The sequence below is a fragment of the Habropoda laboriosa genome, unplaced genomic scaffold (assembly GCF_001263275.1).
Source record: "Habropoda laboriosa isolate 0110345459 unplaced genomic scaffold, ASM126327v1 scaffold5, whole genome shotgun sequence".
NCBI classification, from domain to species: Eukaryota; Metazoa; Arthropoda; class Insecta; order Hymenoptera; family Apidae; genus Habropoda; species Habropoda laboriosa.
The window spans coordinates 3,952,851-3,973,520 of NW_017100161.1; the positions used below are offsets into that span (position 1 = coordinate 3,952,851).

The following is a 20,670-nucleotide window of genomic DNA, read 5'->3' on the forward strand; positions in this document are numbered from 1 at the left end:
AAGACCGAAGGTATCGTGTACGTGAATCTTTTTTTTCTGTGTTCCTTTTTTTCGTTTGTTTTTATTTCTTTTGATTATCAGCGGTGTATACATTCGAGATGAGTGCAGGGAAACGGGGAGATGATGCCGACATTTCCTTGCAGCTTCTCGTTTCAAGTGTAACGGAGGAATTTTCACCGGTCTGCAAATTCTGTACCGATGCTCTCGGGGCGAGCGACATTTTTCATTTGCACCGATAGATTGCATCGGGTTTAAACAATCGAGGCTTGTGAAATGTAATAGTTACATATGCTTTTTCTGCAATTTCGATGCGGCACACCGTGCACGCGGTTATCGATTGAAATAAACGTGACCTAATTTCACAGCGAATGAGGTAGATTTCGGTGTAAGCAGAGAGATGTTTCATGAAGGATTACGTGCAAGGAGAAGCACGCAAACGAATTACCCGAGAAATTCGTATTAAAATTCCTTACATTTTGTGTTGATCAAAATAGATACGAATTATTCCACTAAAGTGGCTCTCCTTTTGCAAGTAAAATTATCGTTACCCTTATCCTTACATTCTTAACACTAGATTTACGGACATTCCTTATTACCTGTCTCTACGTCAAATTGTCGCGTGAATGAAACCGCAGATTTCCTTTAAAAAACAACATATTATACACTATTACCTTCTAAACGGAACTATGCGATATTATATATTTATATCAAATTTATAACAAGCATAAGTGGTAGGAAAGAAATGTAAACGGTTTCCGTAATTTTCCTTGCGAAATCCCGTAAACCTAGTGTTAAATACACTCGCAAACTTCCTGTTTCGTCAATTACCCCTTCGCGCTAAACTCCAGAGATCGACTAAAATTCTTCCAATCGTAAAACTGAACAAATATACCTTTTACTTCAATACTTCACACATTTCCAATGCTAAATTTCCCAAATGGTACCTGAATAATAATTCACCAAATGCAAAGGGTTAACAGACGTTCCTGATCAAAAACACACACCGATTAATATCTTAAACTACGTCGGTTCCTCGTCCAAATAAATTTGTCCGAAGGAAACGTGAGAGCACAGCGAAACACCCCCACAGAACTCTCTGGCCCGCGTTTCCTCCGTCGAGCGGTGACGAAGAAACGCGCGTCAGGTCGCGATAAATCAGTCGAACTTAGGAATATACAAGCGGGACAGATCTCTGTCGACTACTGTTGTACACTCCAGCTGGTCGGTCTCGCTCGTAATATCAGGCAAGAAGGTCGGATTGTTTTCGCGAAGCCCCGTGTGCGCCGTTACGGCCGCGAACTATGGAAGGTGTGGCCGATAACGAGGTAGATACGGTTGCGGCTGGATCGTTAATGCCTCGTGAGTTGCCGGAGATCGAGAGGAAGGAAGGTCGATCGTTGGATCCGTGTCCCTCATACGCCGTCGACGATGCACCGAATGAATGGCCTGGGAATACAAAAATCAAGAGAGAAAGAGTTGGACGGTGGAGTAACGAATGTTCGTTCGGTTTACGGGGTCGTTATTTCGCGCGATCGCGTTATTCGGACGCTATTTGGAACGGTACAATTCTTTCAAAATTGAACCCAAGGACTTGAGTTTTTTTTTTGAGAAATTGGAAGAATTAGTAAATTTCATCGAAATCGGTTGATGGAGAAAGAATCTTCAGATTTACTACAGTTTTAGGCCGAAAGTCGTGAGACAGTGCGATTTTCACGATCTTTTCAGCATGCGTATAATTTACATAGAACCTACAAAACGTATTTTTTAAGTTTTCTTTACGAGATCAGGTAAAAAAGTTGTTAAATGACCTTTACAATTTTCTTCGCGATTCTCACAAATTGCAATTTTTTCCAAATTTTTTGTAGCCGTCATCTAGTATACTAATCCTAACTTCTCGAGAAAACTCAAGTCGTTGAGTTGAAATTCAAAAAAGTAACACCGTTCTAAAGAGCGTCCGAATATTACGTGTATTCTTTCGTACGAGCGTCGAGAAAGATATAGATCGAACGTGCCCTGTGGATCCACGGTTACTTAAACATGGAACTACGTTAGCCTAGTCGAAGAAACAACTCGTTATTCTTCAGCAGGGCAAACGGGATATTTATATGGTGTTCCCGGGTCAGAGAATCGGTCCAGAAACGAGGGGATAAATCTCTCCGTCCTCTCTCTCTCTCTCTCTCGCCTCGGCTTCTCGATCGTTATTCACAACGCGAACTGAATTTCTCCGTTCGTGTTGCACCGGTGGCAACATCACCGCGGAAATTGAGAAACGTCGCGATTTCGTACGCGTCGCAGCTTAGTTTCTCGCTTCTCTACCGAATCAAGTCTAGTCTCCGGCAACGTATCCTCGAAAATTACAGCGAAACGTGGAAACGTGTGATCTTACCTTGATCTTATAGAAATTTCTCGTCGTCGATGGATACCACGTGACGCCATTTTGGTTCGAGGATCAGGTACGTCCGTGATGCCTCTGTCGAGAGAGAGAGGTTCGGCGAGGATAATTCGATTAGAGGTAGATTGATCGATTCGTCGGAGGCGGCATCGGGCGTTTCCCGATCGTTCCTTCACCTAGCTACGTTGACAGCCATAAAGTGTCCCCCGGGAGACGACGGGGGCCGGCAAGATTCCGAGCAGCGACTTTCCATCAGCCATCACGGAGGAACATTGCCGTACAAGCTGATCCTAAGTGAGCTTTTATAGGCGACGCACGTGAACACGTGGGTCGGTGAACTTATCGGGGGTAAGGGCGGGGCTGTTGATCTGCTGGACCGTGACGGGGTGAAAAAGCTCGGCTGCACCGTGGAAAAAGGTGTAAACAGGATGACGCAACGTGGAATCGAATCGGAGACAACGGCACACCGCACCCAGATGCTGAAGAAAAATGCCCCGTCGCGTTGGATTCGCGTAAAGATTGCGTCGACACGACCATCTAGATACGATCTCTTTGTTGCATTGCAATTTTGTTCTTTCGTCTGCATTCGAGGAAATTGAGTACTTTGGTGGAATTTTGGAGGAAAGTTGAATGGTTACAAAATGGTTTATCTTAGATTTGAGCAGAAGAATACACTTTTTGTCTAAGAGAAGTGTCGTTGATACATATATGTGGGGTCTTTGGTATGAAAGGGTCAATTGAACGAATGAAAGACGATCGTGCGTGGCGCGTTTGTTTATGTTTAGACGATAACTTGGATTGTCAAGCCGATCGCGGCGTGTGCGAGTGTGTGTGTGAATGCGTGTGCTCGAGAAAAAGAGTGTGTGTTTGACGAACGAATTACATTTTCTGTGACAAATGAAGATAATCAATCAATCATAAAAAGTAATCAACAAAATCCCACATATATTTCATTATTAACAATCGGAGAATTTTTACGGTATGACTGTGTTGGATTATTACGAGAAGTGAGTGCGTGTGTAGTGAAGAATGACAGTAACCATCTGTTGTGGACGCTGATATGCTTCTTCTTTAGCGCTTGTCGAGCTCTTATCATTGCGCATTGACGTGTCTTCCTCGCGTATAAAAATAAAGAATACTTTATAATCGAAATACCACCTTTTAATTCATTTCCTAAATCCAACAGAACGTTTGGTAATTTTTGTTATCCAAGTTTCTAAGACTTCTTTCCGATAAATTCGCCGTAAACGGGGAATCGAACGATGAGCACTGTCGGAACAGAAAATCAACTCTGTCGCCTTCGCCTGTCTAAACGACTCTGGTAATCCTCCTCTATTCCCATTTTCAGGCTTTGTAATGGTGAACCAGCTACACGTAGCCAGGATACGCATCATTTCCAACGACGGGAACGCAACGGCGCTGTTCGCCGCCGCTACGAACAATCCACCGTGACACATCTGTCAGTGCGCCGCTATTTTTCCACATTTCTATGCGCGCCACCCCGAAAATCGCGCATAGTCGCGTGTAAAAATCGCCCGCGATCGTAAATCAAATATCTTGATCCGACGTTCCTTTATGCACCTGTCGTACCGAGATATATGTATTCCTGTACTCGATTCTCTTTATAAACGATTGGTTCCCTACCTGGTGACTTTGATGTTTACTTCTGACCACGTGAAATTTCAATTTCACAACGATTTAACACCAGAATAACGCATATCTGTTTTACCATCTGAATGGAGAGAAGAATGAAACTTTCGGTACCGCGATTTTCACGGAAAATCCTTCGAAATTTCATTGTTCCATGGACTTAGCGTTAAATGCCCGCAGAAGCGAAGCTACGAAACGGAGAATACAATTTTTCAACGATGTACACGTTGACCAGCCTACAACACCCACAGAAAAATTCTCCAAACGTGGCAACGAGATCGATCTTTAAAGGGAGCTCGTTTCCAGAACGAAGAAAGTCTTTTTCCCTCGGCTGAAAGAAAGAGAAAAAGAGCGAGTTACTTTTCAAGCGTTCTAAGAAAAAGGCAACTTCTCGGGTCTTCCCTTGTTCTCTGAAACGAGGCGTGCCATTAAAAAGCCGCCCCTCGAAACGGTCTCGCGCGGAACAATTATTCGAACAATCGCGTCGCCGGTCACCTTTGCCACCTTCGAAAGTGCGCGCTACGCCCAACAATGATATTCCAAACGATCCGTGGCGCGGGGCTCGGTGATCCATTGCGAGGCTGGTGCCACCGCGACACACGCGTGTCCGACTACAATGAGACCGTCATTCCAGGCGACAATCGGACGACGCGTGGGCAACGAGACCCAGTGCCTCGCCTAAACGGATGCACAATACCTCGACAACGTTCATCCAATTCAATCTATCCTCCTTTGCACAGCGCACAGAACAAAGACAAGATGAATCTTCTTCGTGAAGGTTCTCGCGAAGGTCGTGATGACAGGTTTCTTCGAATTAACCCTGATGTTTCATGAACTCGTCAATGAAACCTGTTACTGGTATCTCTCCTTTCATCGGGATGATTAGACTCGTTGATGTTAATCTTCGATGCAGCTACGGTAGATTTCTATCGAGTTCGTAGAATAAACGAGAGGAATTCTACTCGATTCCATTTTTGGAACTTCTAGAGTAGCAGTGATAGAATTACCTCTAAAGCAAAAAAAAAAAAAAAAAAACGAAGACAGTAGGCAGGTAAATAATCGGAACCGCAGTTCTCCATTATTAGCATCCTGCCCCTCGGACCGTGACTGCTAAAAACCAACAATTTAACCCATTAAACAGTCAAACTTCCCCGATATCGGTACACCGATCTTTCTGCTCGATGGAGTGCCGTGCCGTACGCAAGGCCAGGAGCCAATCGTAAAAACAGCACGGTCGCTCTGAAACGGATGCAACTGAATTGGAGCGGGCGACCTCCGGGGGCACGGGTGGGCTGCGAGGCGTTAAGCGTTTGCTCGGTTGTCGCCACTGCCTCGATGACTGTCTTAATGCTGATAAGCCGGGGAAACGGCCACGCGCCCAGCCTGCAGAGAATGTTTGGCGTGTCCTGTGCCCCGCCCAAGGGGTTGGCGGGAGCAAACACTAGTTCACCAGCTAGACAATGCCCCTATAAAAGCGCCATCGAGCCAGCCAGATGCCAGCACATCCACTCCAGCCATCGAGGCAATCTGTACCAGCAGCTTCACGAAAAAACACACGAAAACCGCCCAACATGTGCACCCTAGTAGCTGTTCTCCTCGTCGCGGCCCTCTCAGTGGCGGCCGCAGCGCCATCTGCGCTCTTGGCGCCAGGAGCGGCCCTAGCCGGCCCTCTGTTGGGCCCCGCTGCCCTCAGCGGCCCGATCGTAGGGCCCTCCGCCCTCGCTGGACCAGTGGTTGGACCTGCTCGCCTCTCCGGAGCCGTGGACGGTGGCGCTGTGGTGACTGGCGCAGTTGCTGGACCCTCCCTAGTTTCCGGTAGCGTGGTTGGTGCCGCTGCTCCATGGTCAGCGCTGGCTGCACCCGCTCTTCTGAACCCTTGGGGTGAGTAAACTCGTAAATTTCACCGGGTGACGTTGCCGAGCATACTTGGGATAATGGAAGAGATAGATTGTCGCGATAAGAGGTTAGAACGCTAGCAGAAGATAAGCGTACAATGTGATTTCGAACGGTAAGGTTTCTTCTGTTCGGTTTGGTTGATTGGATATTGTTGTAACGCCGAGCATGTTTCGTGTACCGTTGTTAGTAATGGCTCTGTGGTAAGATGCATGTGCCGCAACGACCTCCACAATGGTCCATAAATTCAACCACGCATACTATACCTCGACTTTTATTCACGTTCCGACGTTTATTATTTGTAACGAATGTATCAAGTTTTGTTTGTTTTATTGTTACTTTGTCAGTGAGCTTGTTTAGAAGGTGTTGTAATACAAAGTTTCTCTTCTTTTCGGTTTGTATGGTAATTGGAGTAATTGTCCGCGTTTCCAGGAGCCGTTTTAGCTGGACCACATGCACCACCCGCAGCACTGGCTGGTCCTATCACCGCTCCAGCTTTGATCGCCGGACCATCGGGTAGTATAGCAGCTGGACCAGCTGGAGTAGGAGGAATCCTTCGCGCCGATGGACACTGGTAATCTCTCCGCCGCCGTTGTTACACCATGGACACCGATACCCCTTAAAAACGACATCTTCGACTGATCTCCTCCGATGCCTGCCATTTTGAAACCGACCGCGCCACGATCTCCGTCATTTACCGCTAGTACCTCCATCATTGTATCTTTTTATATCTATTCTGTGTACATAACAATGTATCTTTTATATGTCTATCGTATGTAATAATAAAAGCATGCCACTTTGGAGAGGAACATGGAAAGTCGTATCAATTCCGCGATTGTTCCCGCTTGGTTATCGTTCCCTTCTATCGGGTACACGTAAAACATAATCGGTCTCGTGTACAGTTTAAACGCGCAGAAAAGCAAGGTGGTTAAAGGGTAGGTGTACAGAAACGGACGAACATCGTACCGTAAATTTCAATTACCACGGTGAACAAGTTCGTTTAACGTGTGTCCAGGAGAGTTCGGTAGAAGCAGAAGACCAAACGTTGTAATGAGGACAATAACGTCCCTCAAAGTTTCGAGCGTAGAAACGTCCCACCGGTGTAATTGCGACTACCGTGGCTGGCTGCCGCAGAAGTTCCCGTATTGTCTTTGTTTCGCTAAATAATTAACAAGTCCTGCGCACCGGCCAACGAGAAAATAAATGAAAAAAATTACTCGAAAAAAATTGCTTCCTGCGAAATGTCACAAATTTCTTTAATTACGACAAAATACGAAGGAATTCTCGTAACGTCGATATAGACAGATCGAGACGCTAATGGAACGCTAGTCAAACACACCACGTCACCTACAATTTCACAGTCCAAGTGTCAAAGCGAAGACGCCGTATGCGTGAACCACCGGTCCCGGGATTGAAGCATTGTTCTAGCCCCTAGAATATTATCGTCGACACAGTGGCGTTGGCCGGCCTCTATTTCACGGTCCATTGTGTCGTCGTCGTCGCAGTGGGACGATACCTGTCCACCTTTGCCTGTAATTGTAGGAAATTGCTTCAACGTCGCTCCAATCAGCCGTGTATTCTCTCGATCGTTGTCAAGCCTCCTAGATATCCTCCGCGTGCCTTTGTTTACCAGCCCCTCGTGTCCTCCTTTAATCTCTGTTTTCAATCACACGCTCCTCCCCGGGGAAACCTGGAGCGACAAGGATGCTCCTTTCCGCGAGTCCCGTCCCGGTCTCGGTTTCCTCTTGGGAGAACCGGGGAGAAATTATTAGCGCATTACCATCTCAAAGGGAGACGTTCCCGAACGAACAGCAACAAGTACGGTCAGTCGTTAAATCCGACAGTTTATGCCGCTGTTGAACGTAAACGCTGGCGAATATGAAATTCAAACGGTCGAATAACACCTCGATGACCTTTCGTCTACGTATTGCTAAGTAAACGTTTGTCAACTGCTTGCTATGTGGACATTGCGATTTTAGTGCTGGAAAATTGAGATACCAGAGGGAGTTTATGGGGACGTTTAAAGCTTGTTGACATTTTTCTCTTGAATTATAACGCGTGTCTGTAGTTTGTACTCTGTTGATAATTTTACTATTCTGTTTGTAGGTTGTGAGATAAGAATGTTCGAGCGGAGGAGACAGTGGGATTGTCGTGGAGGTAACTCCGGAGATTCGTTTAACGTACTTTATTTGCAATCATTTTCGTACAGATTGACTTCCTAGATTCTAAAACTTGAACTGTTCGACCCCTGTTTGGGACCAGTATTTAAATAGGTCCCTACTGGAGGGGACGGATGCTGTGGAATGCGAGTGTCGTAAGGAAATTTTGGAAGAGGGCCGGGAAAATCGTGGTATTCTAACGGTCATGGAAAGGGAAACTCATTCGTATACCAAAGGTTGGGTGGCGCCTATCGCGACACGATCGAGTGAGGTGGGACCGAAGAGATTTTGGGCCGTATGACAGTTAAATCGTGCGAATTCTGAATGAAAATGCACGCGTGATAAGAGCGACGTCTTGGCCGAAAATCGTCGACAAAAGTGGCGCGAATGCGTGTAGTGAGTGAGAATGAAAGGCAAGAGCGAAGAGAGAAGAAAGGACTGTAAAAGAAAGGTGTTCAGAAATAAAAGTATATTCCTATCAAACGACAAAGACCACTTGAATAATATCATTTTCTATCATTACCACGAATTCCTAATTGATCATCAATGTGCTTATCCGCCTGGAGTTACGGAATTTCGAACGATCCGAAAACACTGGTCGAGATCCACGGGAATTAGAGTCGACGCGAGTTCCCCGGAGAATTACGAGCACGTCTTCCACGCGAATTAGCATCGCAAAGCGAGTGTTTCCGGCTGCAAAATCAGAGGCGACGGCGCAACAAGTACAAATCCTTAAGTCAAATAGTTCCGCGCGGGGTGAATTCCACGAAGAGGAGCAGAGAAGGATAACCCCCGCAAGCAACGTCGATTTCCCGTAAACGACGCGAAGTTATGACGCTGGAAGTTCCCGACCACGGCGTTCCACGATACACCGAAACCCGGAGGGTTGTGCGCAATTGATCCGCGGCTCGCGACGGGACTACTCGACGCCGTCTTTTCGCAGTGGCGTTTAATAGCTCACGCAGACATAGCCAGCCGCGGTGGGAAATTCTTCCGTATGGAAATGGGTCGTGCCTGGTTGCTCGTAACGGTGTGTGACATTTCCACCCGGTGGAAAAATGCCAGGAAACCGGCAGATTCAGGGTCAAAACGGCGTATAAAAGCAGACATCACGGGGTTAATTGGCAGTCTTGCAATTAAACCTGATAGACGACGGTGAAGGAACAAAGCAGCAATCATGAAGTTCTTGGTAAGATTCTTCGCTCCAATTTGAACTCTATTAAATCGCGAGGGAAACATGCAAATTAACCTGATTCTTTTTAATTTCCTTTGCTTGAAAATTGTATACAGAAAATTGCTATAAATTGTCAATCCTAGTGATACAAGTGTCAATTATAATCATATAGAAAAAAAAATTGAATCCTGTGATTTTTTATTTTTTGTTTCAACAACGTATAAAGAAATATGCTAAGCAATTATCACAGATTGCTAGTAGTCCTGTCAATTATAATCACGTACAATACACAATTGTCGACTTAACGCTGATTTAACTAAAAAGAATCTTTAATTATATACCAGGTATTGCTCCTGGCAGTAGTGTCGGTTTGCTCAGCCGCGCCCAGCGCCATTTTGAACCCATTGCTCGGCGCCGTGGGTGTTGCTGGTCCAGCAGTAGGCCCAGCAGTGGTTACTGGTGCCTCTGTTGGAGCAGTTAAGGTGGCTGGAGCTGTAGCTGGACCTGCATTAGTCACCGGAGCCGTTGCTGGGCCATCAGCAGTCGTTGGATCCGTCGCTGGTCCTGCTGTCGTTGCTAACCCTGGACTCGGTGTTGTTCTCGGTACGTCACGAAAAAAAAGACTGTCGCATAAAATGGTAACGATTAACTGACAAACAAATCTTCAGGTAACGGTCTAGTTTCCCCAGCACTGGTACCAGCGGTACTAGCAGCTCCAGCAGCCGCGGTCGTCGCTGGTCCAGCAACATCCGCGGTCGTCGCTGGTCCCGTCACGAAGACAGCAGTCATTGGAGCCTCGTCTTCAGCGGTCATTGCTGGAGGCCACGCCTGGTAGTTACTCAATAAAGAACATCTCAATCTTTTACGATATACCTCAAGCTTCGTTCAAAACTACAGACACCACTTTATTCCTAGTTTCGGCACTCGCCCTGCCTTCATACGTATCCGAAAGAATGTGCGCTTCTAGAAAATGTATCTGTTTAATTACGTGAATAAACGAATCTCTATATTCTAATTCTACCTGTTGTACGTAACTCTCCGATATTTCCAACTATTCCCACATTCCTATGACCGCGAAGGAAGAATCCTCCGATCGATAAATCGAACACCGCCGATACATTCCGCCGCGCGCTTAATCGCGCCGAGTAAGTTGAAAAGTTGATTCGTCGGTGGGTAAGTTCGATCAGAGGTACGCTCGATACATCTTGAACGAAGCCGCGGAGAACGCTCCCACACAAAAAGGCACGTACGAATAATTTTGCAAGCGTGATTCTGAACGCGCTTAGAGACAACTCTCGATTCGATCTCCCTCCTCTCTTTCTCTCGCTCTTCACGACCCTCTCATGAATATTTCAACGTACACCTCTGCCGTGGAGCACGAGTGGGTCCCGGAGACGAGGAAAGAGAAGCACAGAGAGTGTACGTATGCACCTGTGTGCATCCGTCGTCGCCGTCGTTGTTCCCCTACGCGAGAAAATCCACGAACGAATGACGAAAGTGAACCGGTCGGTGGGACAATGCGTGGCTGCGAGACGCAATAATGCGAGTATAATCGGTTCACTGTCAAGTACGGCGGCTGAGGTGTTGGTCGGTCGCAACAGATCGAACGACGCCCTTTTTCAACAGCGTTTAGAACCGCTACCGTGCTGTTGCTAATAGTAGCGGCCACGAGAGTGGAACGGATTTTCTCCTCAAGGACCTGTAACGGTCCTCCGCGAGCACGCGACGGATTTATGGTGCTCGAGATGTCAAGCGTGATAATCGATGTCGCAACAACAGATACATGCAGAATGACATTAGCGTTATGGAAAAATCGAGGATTAATGGGATCGAGTTTCGTGTTGTGTTTGCTGGAGGATTGATGGATAGGGGCAATGAGGTAATGAATACGGTGAAGAAGCTTAGATTCCAAATTTTCTTTTTTCTTCTTTAGTGCAAATTGTGGAATATTTAACTTTGATGAAGAATTGAAAGAATTTTTTTTAGAAAAATTGCTAATTTTTTCTTTGCTTACTGTAAACAGTGGAATGCATAAGTTGAAAGAATTTTTCAGAAAAATACCAATAAATTTCAATTCCTGACACTTTAACCCTTCTCTACAATACTTTGCTTGAACATTGAATAAAAAAGTATGCTCTGACAGTTGAGCAAAATTTGCATTTCCGGAGACCGTCGTGCACCGTCGAACGCATTAAGCTTGAATCGCTTCGATCGAAATTTGGAAAAATTGCTATTTCTTTAATAAACTGAAATGCGTAAGTTCAGCAAAGAATTGAAAGCATTTTCCAGAAAAATTGCAAGAAAAATACCAATAAATTTCAATTCCTGACACTTTAACCCTTCTCTACAATACTTTGCTTGAGCATTGAATAAAAAAGTATACTCTGACAGTTGAGCAAAATTTGCATCTCCGGAGACCGTCGTGCATCGTCGAACGCATTAAGCTTGAAATCGCTTCGAAATTTGAATCCGATCGAAAAATTGAACAATTTCCTCGTCCAGAACCGCAGATTACGAGCATCCCCTTCAACCTGACTAATTCGAACCGCTGGTATTCAAGCTGTGACATGGCTGCAGGCACACACGACGTATCTAGGGACACTACGGATCTGTCGATTAATTGAATGCTATTTTGTCCTTCAAACGCGACGGCTTAACGGTATGTCCAGGGAAATGAGCATAGTACCGCGACAAAATTACACGCGCGCAACTATCTCGTGGTCACACTGTGCACAATATCGTACATGACGTTCTGCATATATATCCATATGCGTTCTCTCGCCTAATTCGTCTCTCCTCTATTCCTATGCACGCACACACACACACACACGTGTGTTTCATCTGGCGAAACGTTTGCCCGAGATCGGTTTTATTATCGCGTCGCTTGGCTGACCACGGCCAATGTTAACATCGCTAATTGTTTCCGCCACCTAATTACGGCTCCACGCCGCGTAATCGTTGAACGACAAACGAAATAGCAAAGGAGAAAAATCATGGGTGAAATTAATATATAATTCTGTCACGTTTGAAACTGTTTAATTCAGGAAGGTATCGACTCATCGAGCGAATAAATAGCGATTTGATCGTAGGACTCTGATGAAATCGAAATTGGCCGATCTGCCGCGTTTATCTAAACAAAGTACGAGAGGGAATCGTATCGAACCAATCGTCAATTGGAAGTACAACCGTGACGAATATATGTTTCCGGTAATAAACCTGCAATCTAGAAACTAGGTCTCTAGTTTACCTCTACAGAGAGACGAGGATTACGCGCATCACTTACGAAGATGGAAAATCTTTTCATCGGCAATGTGTTCATGCACCACCCTTTCGCCTCTGAGAGAGAGAGAGGCTTTTCATACGGAAGATCGAAGCTTCCCGATCAAACCAGCGTTCGTCCACGATTTTCATCCGCTCGACCTACTCTCGTTTCCAGAAATATTAATCGGAACTCGAACGTCGCCACTAATAATCGCGGTGTTTTTCCTACAGCGAAGAGAAGAGTGTGACACGAGTGGTGTGTGTCAGGCATGGACGATCATCCCCGGAGGGTTCGTCGACGAGAAAGAGAAGCGAGATGTAACGTCGCGGCGAACGGTGAAAGCGGCAGAAAGTTCCCCGATAATCGATAGCCTTTGATACAAAGGGCCAGAAGAAGCACCGAGCAGAGTAGCGGCAGCTGCGAATCAAACGAATATATTCGAACCTTTCGGTATCTCCGCAGCCTCTCACCTTCGCCCCGCGATTTTCCCCCGTTCCACGGGAAACTAGCGAATCTGTCGGTAAATTCCAAACCTGCCAGGGGCTGTCGGGAGTGGGTCGCGTAAACGGGCCAATCGCGAATGGAACCGATAGGAACTGGACGTCGATGGCCGAATTTTACTTCCGCACGGTTGCAAACTGCCCCGGTAATAGAATAATAAAATGACCCAGTAGAGCGATAGCGGGTTCGGCGCGCTGCTGGAAAATGCGACATCGGTGAATGGCGAATTGTTGCATGGCTCGGGGACTCATTATGGCTGGTTTAGAAGTTGAAATGGTTATTGGTTTAGGATCGATGGGATTCGGAGACGCGGGGAAGGATGTAGAAGCGCGGAATATTGATTCGAATGAATAAATAACGCGGCTGGGAGTTCTGCGAGGGTTCTTGAATTATGCAGATCGTGAATAATCTTCTCGTGTGATTAACGTTACAAGAATCGCGAAAATATTTCGCACCTTCGAGGCGAGTACGCTGCTGGACGAAGTAAGGTGCTCTGAAAATTACTGGGATGATGAACGGCGTTGCTTTTGGAACGGAAGCGTTCAATTTTAACTAACGTCTTCGTAAATTCATTTAATAGCACGACAAATTTTCAATTTTTAAAAATAATGTAAATACATTTGGGCAGAATTATAAAATTAGCAAAAGCGTTCAAAATTTTTGGTTTGTTTAATCGCTCAGTTATACTCAGAATGCATTCGTTCTTCATTGCAAGATAGGTACATTTATATTATGAGATAACGAAGACTGAATGAAGTGTCTTATCATTTTCTTCTAAAAAATTTTAGAACAAAGTACCATTATTTTACATATAAAGGACGTCAAATTTTAGAGGCACAGTGTACTCAATTTTACTCCCTCAACTAGAAAAGTCTCTAAAATCCGGCCAAACGAAAATCAATTCGTTATCCTCGCCCTCCAACTTTTCCCCTAAACTGCGGATGCAACTTAGAGACATTCTCCTCGCAAGTTTCTCCAAGTATTCCATCGTGGAGGAGAAACTCTGGTGGAAGTGTAACGTTTCGCGGAGGCATGGCTGCGCTCGTAAATTCAAAAGGCGAGCGACGTAACAGCTCGTGGGTCCACGGTTGCCCAAATCCGACGCGCGCAATTACGCGTCGCGTCGTCTAGATTCAAAGGACGGATTACCGTGGGCCATCGCGTGGCAATCGTCGGGGGAGAAAATGCTCGGGGCCGAAATGAAAGGGCGACGCGAAACGAGGGCCGTTTTCGTTGTTTTATTCGCGATCGAAGCTCGTTTATTCTTTGCCACGGGGATCCTTTGCCAACCACCGCCTCACTGTGCACGTGCTGTCGACGACTCGTCGCTGGAAATTGATTTGGCTTGTTTCCTTTTTATTTCTTCCTCCTTTTTTGCTCCGCGGCGTATATTGGTTTGCTTCCTTTCTGTGATTTGATATCACGTGCGACACGGGTTCTGTAATTTTGACCTAATTTCCGGGATTTAATATCCTGGTCGCTTTTGCGACGTCGAGCTGTATCTGCGAGGAAGATGAAAACAATACAGGGAAGTTTCGGTCCAGTTTTAATAGAAGCAATCTTGGGTTCAAGCGAGTTAATTAATCTGAGCTGAAGTTACCAAGGAAGAATGTGGAGTATAATCAATTTGAGAGCAAGCTATGCCAATGAAAGAATAATTAGAACTTCTTTGTTATCGTTATAAAAGTTTCGAGAAGAACGCTTCCAGGACGATGTATTCAAATAAAAATCGATTTCTTTCGTTTAGAGTAATTCTGAAATAGCGAAACTATCAACCGTTTCATTGAACAACCTTTGAAAATAAGCTGACAAGGCAGTTGCACTAGTTTCGAACGAAACGTAGATTTCCAGCATAAAACTGGTCTAATTTCTTTACCTTACAAGCATTGCATCCCGGTTGAAGCTGTTCATCCGACAAACACCGCGGCTCATTACCGGCCCATACTGCGGTTAAACAGGTGTTCGGTTCGTTAAATTTCAACTCGCAGCATCGGAGCGAAGATAAACATGTCCCTTAACAGCCGCGCGGATGCAACAAGGATTCGTTAAAATTGACGGCGGGGTTTGTGCGCGCGGAGGAACGTTGGACCGATTGTTCCGCGGCAAACTGGCGCGCAATTCGCAACGGAGGATTTGGTGTTTCGCTGGGTAATTACAGGCGGCCCACGGGCGCAGATATTAATGTTTATCAAAGCTGTAGCAGAGTTTCATGCTGAGAACGAGGTCGGTACGTCCAGAGAGAGAGAGAGAGATGATCAGCAAATTCGCTTCTGCGGCATGCGTTGCTGACCAACGGGGGGAAAATTCTATTCCCTCTCAACAACCGTTATTGCGGTAACTGGTTATGCTCACGAGTGCACGATTCGAGGCTGAAACACGTCTCCGTGTGATAACAGCTTCTATACGTGTGACGTTGGACCCGGAACTCTGCAGTGTCGCCTACTCTAATCCCGTGCAACGTTGACCGCACCCTGTCTCGTTTATTATTCCCACTTTCCATGCTGGGGTTGAAGGTTGCATCGGTAACCTCCAGGATCGTGTGGTCGATCGCGTATATAAGCCCAAGTATCAGGAGGGTTGAGCATCAGTCACCAGCCAGCTGAAGACTAACAGAACAATCAACATGAAGTCCATGGTGAGATTGAATTTTCTATTGTAAAGACAACTACAACTTCCTTTACAGACACTAAGTGTCCACGCAATTTCCTTCATAGATTCTTTGCATTGTGCTCTGGAACAGTAGCTAACTGTCGGTGAGAATTACGAAAGCATTGTGTCATTGTCTGGCACAACGTTACTAGAATCTTAGAATTCAAAGAAACTTTAGAACTTTGGAACTTTAGATCAGCAAAAAAAAAGACACATCTGTAAAATCATACCGAATCCCTAATAAGGGACATTAACGAGACAAAATAGAGAAGGGGTTATTGGCGTAGCGGTTAGAGTCTCTGCTTGCCACCCCCGGTGTCGTGGGTTCGATTCCGCATTATTGGGTCTAATTTTTTTCCCGGTTCCTCACATCATACTTTGTGCTCTAAATTAACCATCTTCTGTTCCACGTATTTCCAAGAGACCGTCATCTAAATATCTCGTCGAACCTGGATTTCAGATCGTTGTCCTCATCGCCGTCCTGGCCGTCGCGTCAGCCAGCCCCGACCGTGAGCGTCGTTCCCTCGGCTGGGGACACAACGGAGCGGTTGTGCTTGGTGGCGTGCTACCCGGAGTCGCACTTGCAGGACCACTGGCTCATTCAGCCGCGGTCATCGGGCCTGTCGCTGGATCCGCGGCCGTGGTTGGGCCTGTCGCAGGCTCCGCCGCTGTCGTTGGACCAGCTGCTGGTTCTGCTGCAGTCGTGGGACCGGCTGCCGGTAACACTTGCTTTTATCTAATAACTTGGAGCAGCCTACTTCGATCGAACGTGTAGAATTCACGCGTGATGTTTGCTAATCTCGAGTAAAGTGGCTGATAGACCAGATTAACCTTGCGGTAACGGTAGATAGCTGGGTATTAGCGTAGTTTCAATTGATAATTCCTTGGTAATAACAGTGATTAGATTAATTTGATTCCGATATCGCCGTGTTAGACTACGTCGATGGTCGTAGAAGATCAAATTTGATGGCAGTTCGTCGCTTATCGTCGAAAGTTTGCAGAGGAGTGAAACTGGGAAAATGTTTTCTTTCAAAGGTCCTACGGTTGTCGCTGGTCCCTCGGGAGCAGTGGTGGCGCCTGGAGCTGGTGTACTAGGACTCTGGTAGAACACGAACGACAACCCCGGATTCTCGACCCCCCAAGAGCTTAAGACAACTCGAACGATCTCTCTCGTGAACCTGCAAGCGACCTCTCAAACGATTACTCCATCCGCGGGACTTCGATCGAAAGCTGAACGTTGTTTGGAGCGAACGATTCTTCAGGATCTTCTGACTCGGTGGGATGTGGAAACGATGGAAGAATCATTCTCTGTTGTTCGATTCGCGCGGACAACGCGTTCGAGTTTCTCCGAGGTTCTTCCGCGAATGTCTTCCTTTGTAACTAGCCATATCCCTGTTACGCTTTTATACGTTAATAAATGAAGCTCCACCATAGCTACCTGCGTTACTTTTCTTCTTCTTCCAATTACTTTTTAATCCTTGAACTTCCTAATCTCGATAATTGAATGGAAACGATTCGAGGTTTAATTGGAGTTTCAAGCTGTTTACACGGCCGGGTATAAAAGTTATCGAACACTCGGCGTTCCTCCAGGACCAGTTGCTCTAGTTTATAATTACTTTAGATTGTTAGACGCATTGTTGGTGTTCCTTCGGCCATAGCCGCGACTCGCTAAGGAAAGGATACGTGATATAATGGAATCGTTTCCACTTGTGTGGCCTAGCGGTCTTCATAGAGATAATTCACGCGATCAATCTGGACAGGTTGAGAAATTAGACTTGCAATCTCTGGAGGAAAATATTCTACGCAGGAGTGAAACCATTTTAGTCATAATAATAACTTGGTACAAGAACTATAGCACTGTTCATAAGTATTTGTTCATTTACCTCCTTTTACTGTACTCAAATTAAAACAGAGAATTATTCATAACGGACAAAGTCTAAATTAAGTAAGTTGCAAAAAGAAACCAAATTTATTTAAACAGAATTGCACTCTGGAGAACTTTAAAATGTAAAATTCAGGTGTTTCTATATTATCAAAATAATGCAGATTAATAGAAGAAATAGATGCAAGTAAATTTATAAGCGTTAAATATCCTTCTGTTCTTCTTTTTCAAAACAAAACTTTGGATTCTTAGAAGTTTCACCATTAATCTTACGAAGAAATGCTTGGAGTGCAAAGGGTTAAAGAAAACAAGAATTAAAGGAAATTTAAAGATTTAAAAAAAATTTGTTAATCTAAAGAGTAATCAATTCGTTTCCATTCTTTCACTTATCGCTAAATTACACATTCACGTGAGAAGCATTGAACGCAACATGCCAGTTCCCATTTCCAACATATCTATGCGCTAATGGAAAATCCAACAAACATGTGTATACCATAGATTCCGAAACTGGATACATATGGAAAAGCAATCGCACCGAACCACCATTATAAAGAGAGCAGCAACACCAGGTGCGGGTTGTACTACACAACCGTGCAACACGTTTAATTATCAGTCGTCAATTACTTTTCACGTGCGCGGACCAGTTGTCAGATCGATTCGTCCGGCAAACCGGCCAACTTGGAACATTGTTGAATGCAACTGCATTCTGTTGCCGTTATCGACATTCTACGATTGTAGGATTGTAGGAATGTTTACACGTTGAATACGTCATTAACGCTGGTCAATGTACCCTGCGATAATTCACAAGTAAATTGAAAAATCGAAGGATGAACGACAATTTGAACGAAAACGTTTTTTAGCTAGCTACTTAATCTCTAACTTAACCTAATCTACGTTAATCAACGAGGTTGAGGTATGGTGTGAAACAGAAGAAAGGCAGATTTTTTTTTTGTAATTTTTTAGAATAAGTTTATTATCTGATAGACGAAATTTATAGTTGAAAAAGGAAGGGGGGAAAGTGTAAATTTATCCATGGTGCCGATTACGGGGGATCGATCAGTGTTGCGGCCGAAATGAGGGTGTCGGGTGTGACCAATCGCCGAATTTGAATTTAGGGCAATGAGAACGTATCCCATCGTCGATGTTCATTGTAATACTTCAGGTCCAGTTACGCCAGGATATTAAATTGTCATTTACCATCCTTTCAGTCCCCACCCGGGTGCGGCTACGACTGCTGCTGTGTAGACATACGAGACATTCGTTCAATTACTGTCAATCTTCTTAAATCGAAATTCACACAAAACAACCGAATTTCCAAAGATTGGAAAATTGTAGAAAATCCAATGACGCCATTCAGAATTCTCAAAGGTACGAGCTCTTCTTCAGAAAATCACAAAGAAACCGAATAAAATTGAAATTGAAATTGAAGTTTCTATCGGTTAAGGGAGATTCTTCTCGAGGTATCGACGACATAATTCACGAAAAGTGAAGGTACATACGCGCCGCGACGAGCTTAGGGGCAGCTGCGATGGCCACAGCGGGAGCAGCGATTTTGGGAGAGATCCATGGGGCGGCCAGAGCTGGGGCCGCGAGGATTCCACGGCGTTCTCGTTCCTGTTCAGGGAAAGCCGCGACGACGGCGACGATGGCGAAGAGGATCAACTGTTTAAAAAAGATCACACAAAATCCTCTAGTTAATACAATACAATACAAAATAAATCAATGTAAATCAATTCCTCTTTAACAATCGATAATACGACGGACGTCCAACCATGGTGATCTGTCGTTACATGCTCAATTACAAAGCGTGTGCCGATTGGTGGTCGATCGTGTCTTACCAGGGATTTCATTTTGACGGGTTTTGTTGGGTTGCTTAAGCTTCTTCGAACTCGAAATCACAAGCGACTGATGAAAATCCAAGCCACGACTTTGTCTTTTATACTCTTATTTTCCTACCTATACAGTAGAAACCAGGTGTATACGTCATCAACCCCGTACGAGCGCGTGTCAGTCGGTGTGTTTCATAGCGCGGCCCAGGCTATCGCGGCGGCCGTGTCGCGAGCGGGCGTGGTCGGGGACTTGAATCCGTAAATCAAGACAGCGATCTAAAACGATGAACTCGCACAGCGCCAATGTTGCATCAGAAAATCTCGATGGCGCGCGCCTGTATTGCGCACGCAATGCAGCGCGAATGTTGCAGAAGTTTCGCTTTGGAAACGGGGCCACTAGTTATTTGCATATTTTACTCCGTTGCGCGTGTACATGTATATGTGTCTGTGTATGCATAAAACTTTTTTCGAAATTCTTTCGCGCACGCGTTTCTCGTTTCTGTTCTATCGTTAGATGCGAGCGTCGGAACCTCGAAGGGGCAGGGGGAGGGAACAAAATAGATAAAATTCATATAAACGACGGGTAGAATTTAGGGATAGCGTTGCAAGATGCAATGGTTGGTGATTATTGCGAAATTGACTTTCGATTCTGCTTGAGACGGCCTTGAATAACGCCGCTGCACCAGCCTGATAAACTAAAATGTTCGATCGTTCTCGATACAGAAAAGCAGGAAATGCTGCCTTGAAAGTCCAGTTAAATGTTACAACATAGAAAAGCAATTGCCCGTGTCCACGCGCCTCCAATTCACCATTTTTTCATCCGGCCCTTTTTCTTGTCTTTTTTTTTACCTGTTCACCGATGCTTATTTATTCCGCGGTGAGCTCGCGCGGTACGATAATACAGTCTAATTGTCCGTTTGCGAAACAGATCGCACCGGACGGTGCTATGGTGGTTGTAGTCTTCAAGGTATCTGGTTGGAATAGATTAGCATCGTTTTATCGTAGGGATCCTTGTCGTTGGAAATTATTCCAGAGGAAACCTGCAATTTTTCCAGTATTAGACGACGGACGACAACTGAGTGTCGAATTGGAATCTACTGCGATGAATAAGAATTAGGGAACCTTGGGGAAAATTCTGATCCACCGCGAACATCTGAGAAAAGGGATCTGTTATTCGAAATGAAGGTAAACGTAGAACTGCCTAAAAATTCAAATTCCTCCCGTGAAATGTTAATAATCGAAAGTACAGGGTGCCAGGAAACTGGTCCACGGCGAGTCA

At 45.3% G+C, this 20,670-nt stretch overlaps 4 protein-coding genes across 5 annotated transcripts; 3 read left to right on the forward strand and 1 right to left on the reverse strand.

Moving 5' to 3' along the window:
• Positions 1-5,613: 5,613 nt before the first annotated feature.
• Positions 5,614-6,603, forward strand: LOC108578366 (tetra-peptide repeat homeobox protein 1-like). Its single transcript, XM_017941688.1, has 2 exons — positions 5,614-5,923; positions 6,368-6,603. Exons 1-2 carry the CDS (start codon positions 5,614-5,616, stop codon positions 6,511-6,513), a joined length of 456 nt encoding a protein of 151 aa, XP_017797177.1. The 3' UTR covers positions 6,514-6,603.
• A 2,668-nt stretch (positions 6,604-9,271) lies between these two features.
• LOC108577609 (adult cuticle protein 1-like) lies at positions 9,272-10,161 on the forward strand. Its single transcript, XM_017940790.1, has 3 exons — positions 9,272-9,283; positions 9,613-9,871; positions 9,937-10,161. Exons 1-3 carry the CDS (start codon positions 9,272-9,274, stop codon positions 10,101-10,103), a joined length of 438 nt encoding a protein of 145 aa, XP_017796279.1. The 3' UTR covers positions 10,104-10,161.
• A 5,468-nt stretch (positions 10,162-15,629) lies between these two features.
• LOC108578367 lies at positions 15,630-16,861 on the forward strand. Its single transcript, XM_017941689.1, has 3 exons — positions 15,630-15,666; positions 16,141-16,399; positions 16,716-16,861. Exons 1-3 carry the CDS (start codon positions 15,655-15,657, stop codon positions 16,784-16,786), a joined length of 342 nt encoding a protein of 113 aa, XP_017797178.1. The 5' UTR covers positions 15,630-15,654; the 3' UTR covers positions 16,787-16,861.
• Positions 16,862-18,576: 1,715 nt separating this feature from the next.
• LOC108578413 lies at positions 18,577-19,464 on the reverse strand. 2 transcript variants are annotated; one of them, XM_017941737.1, is made up of 3 exons: positions 19,401-19,464; positions 19,062-19,224; positions 18,577-18,796 (listed from the first exon to the last, which is right to left on the reverse strand). In XM_017941737.1, the coding sequence occupies exons 1-3, from the start codon at positions 19,410-19,412 to the stop codon at positions 18,756-18,758; spliced, it is 216 nt and encodes a 71-aa protein (XP_017797226.1). In that variant the 5' UTR covers positions 19,413-19,464; the 3' UTR covers positions 18,577-18,755. The 2 variants fall into 2 exon arrangements, with proteins under 2 accessions (XP_017797226.1, XP_017797225.1); XM_017941736.1 differs by having other exon boundaries at positions 18,577-18,799.
• Positions 19,465-20,670: the final 1,206 nt, after the last annotated feature.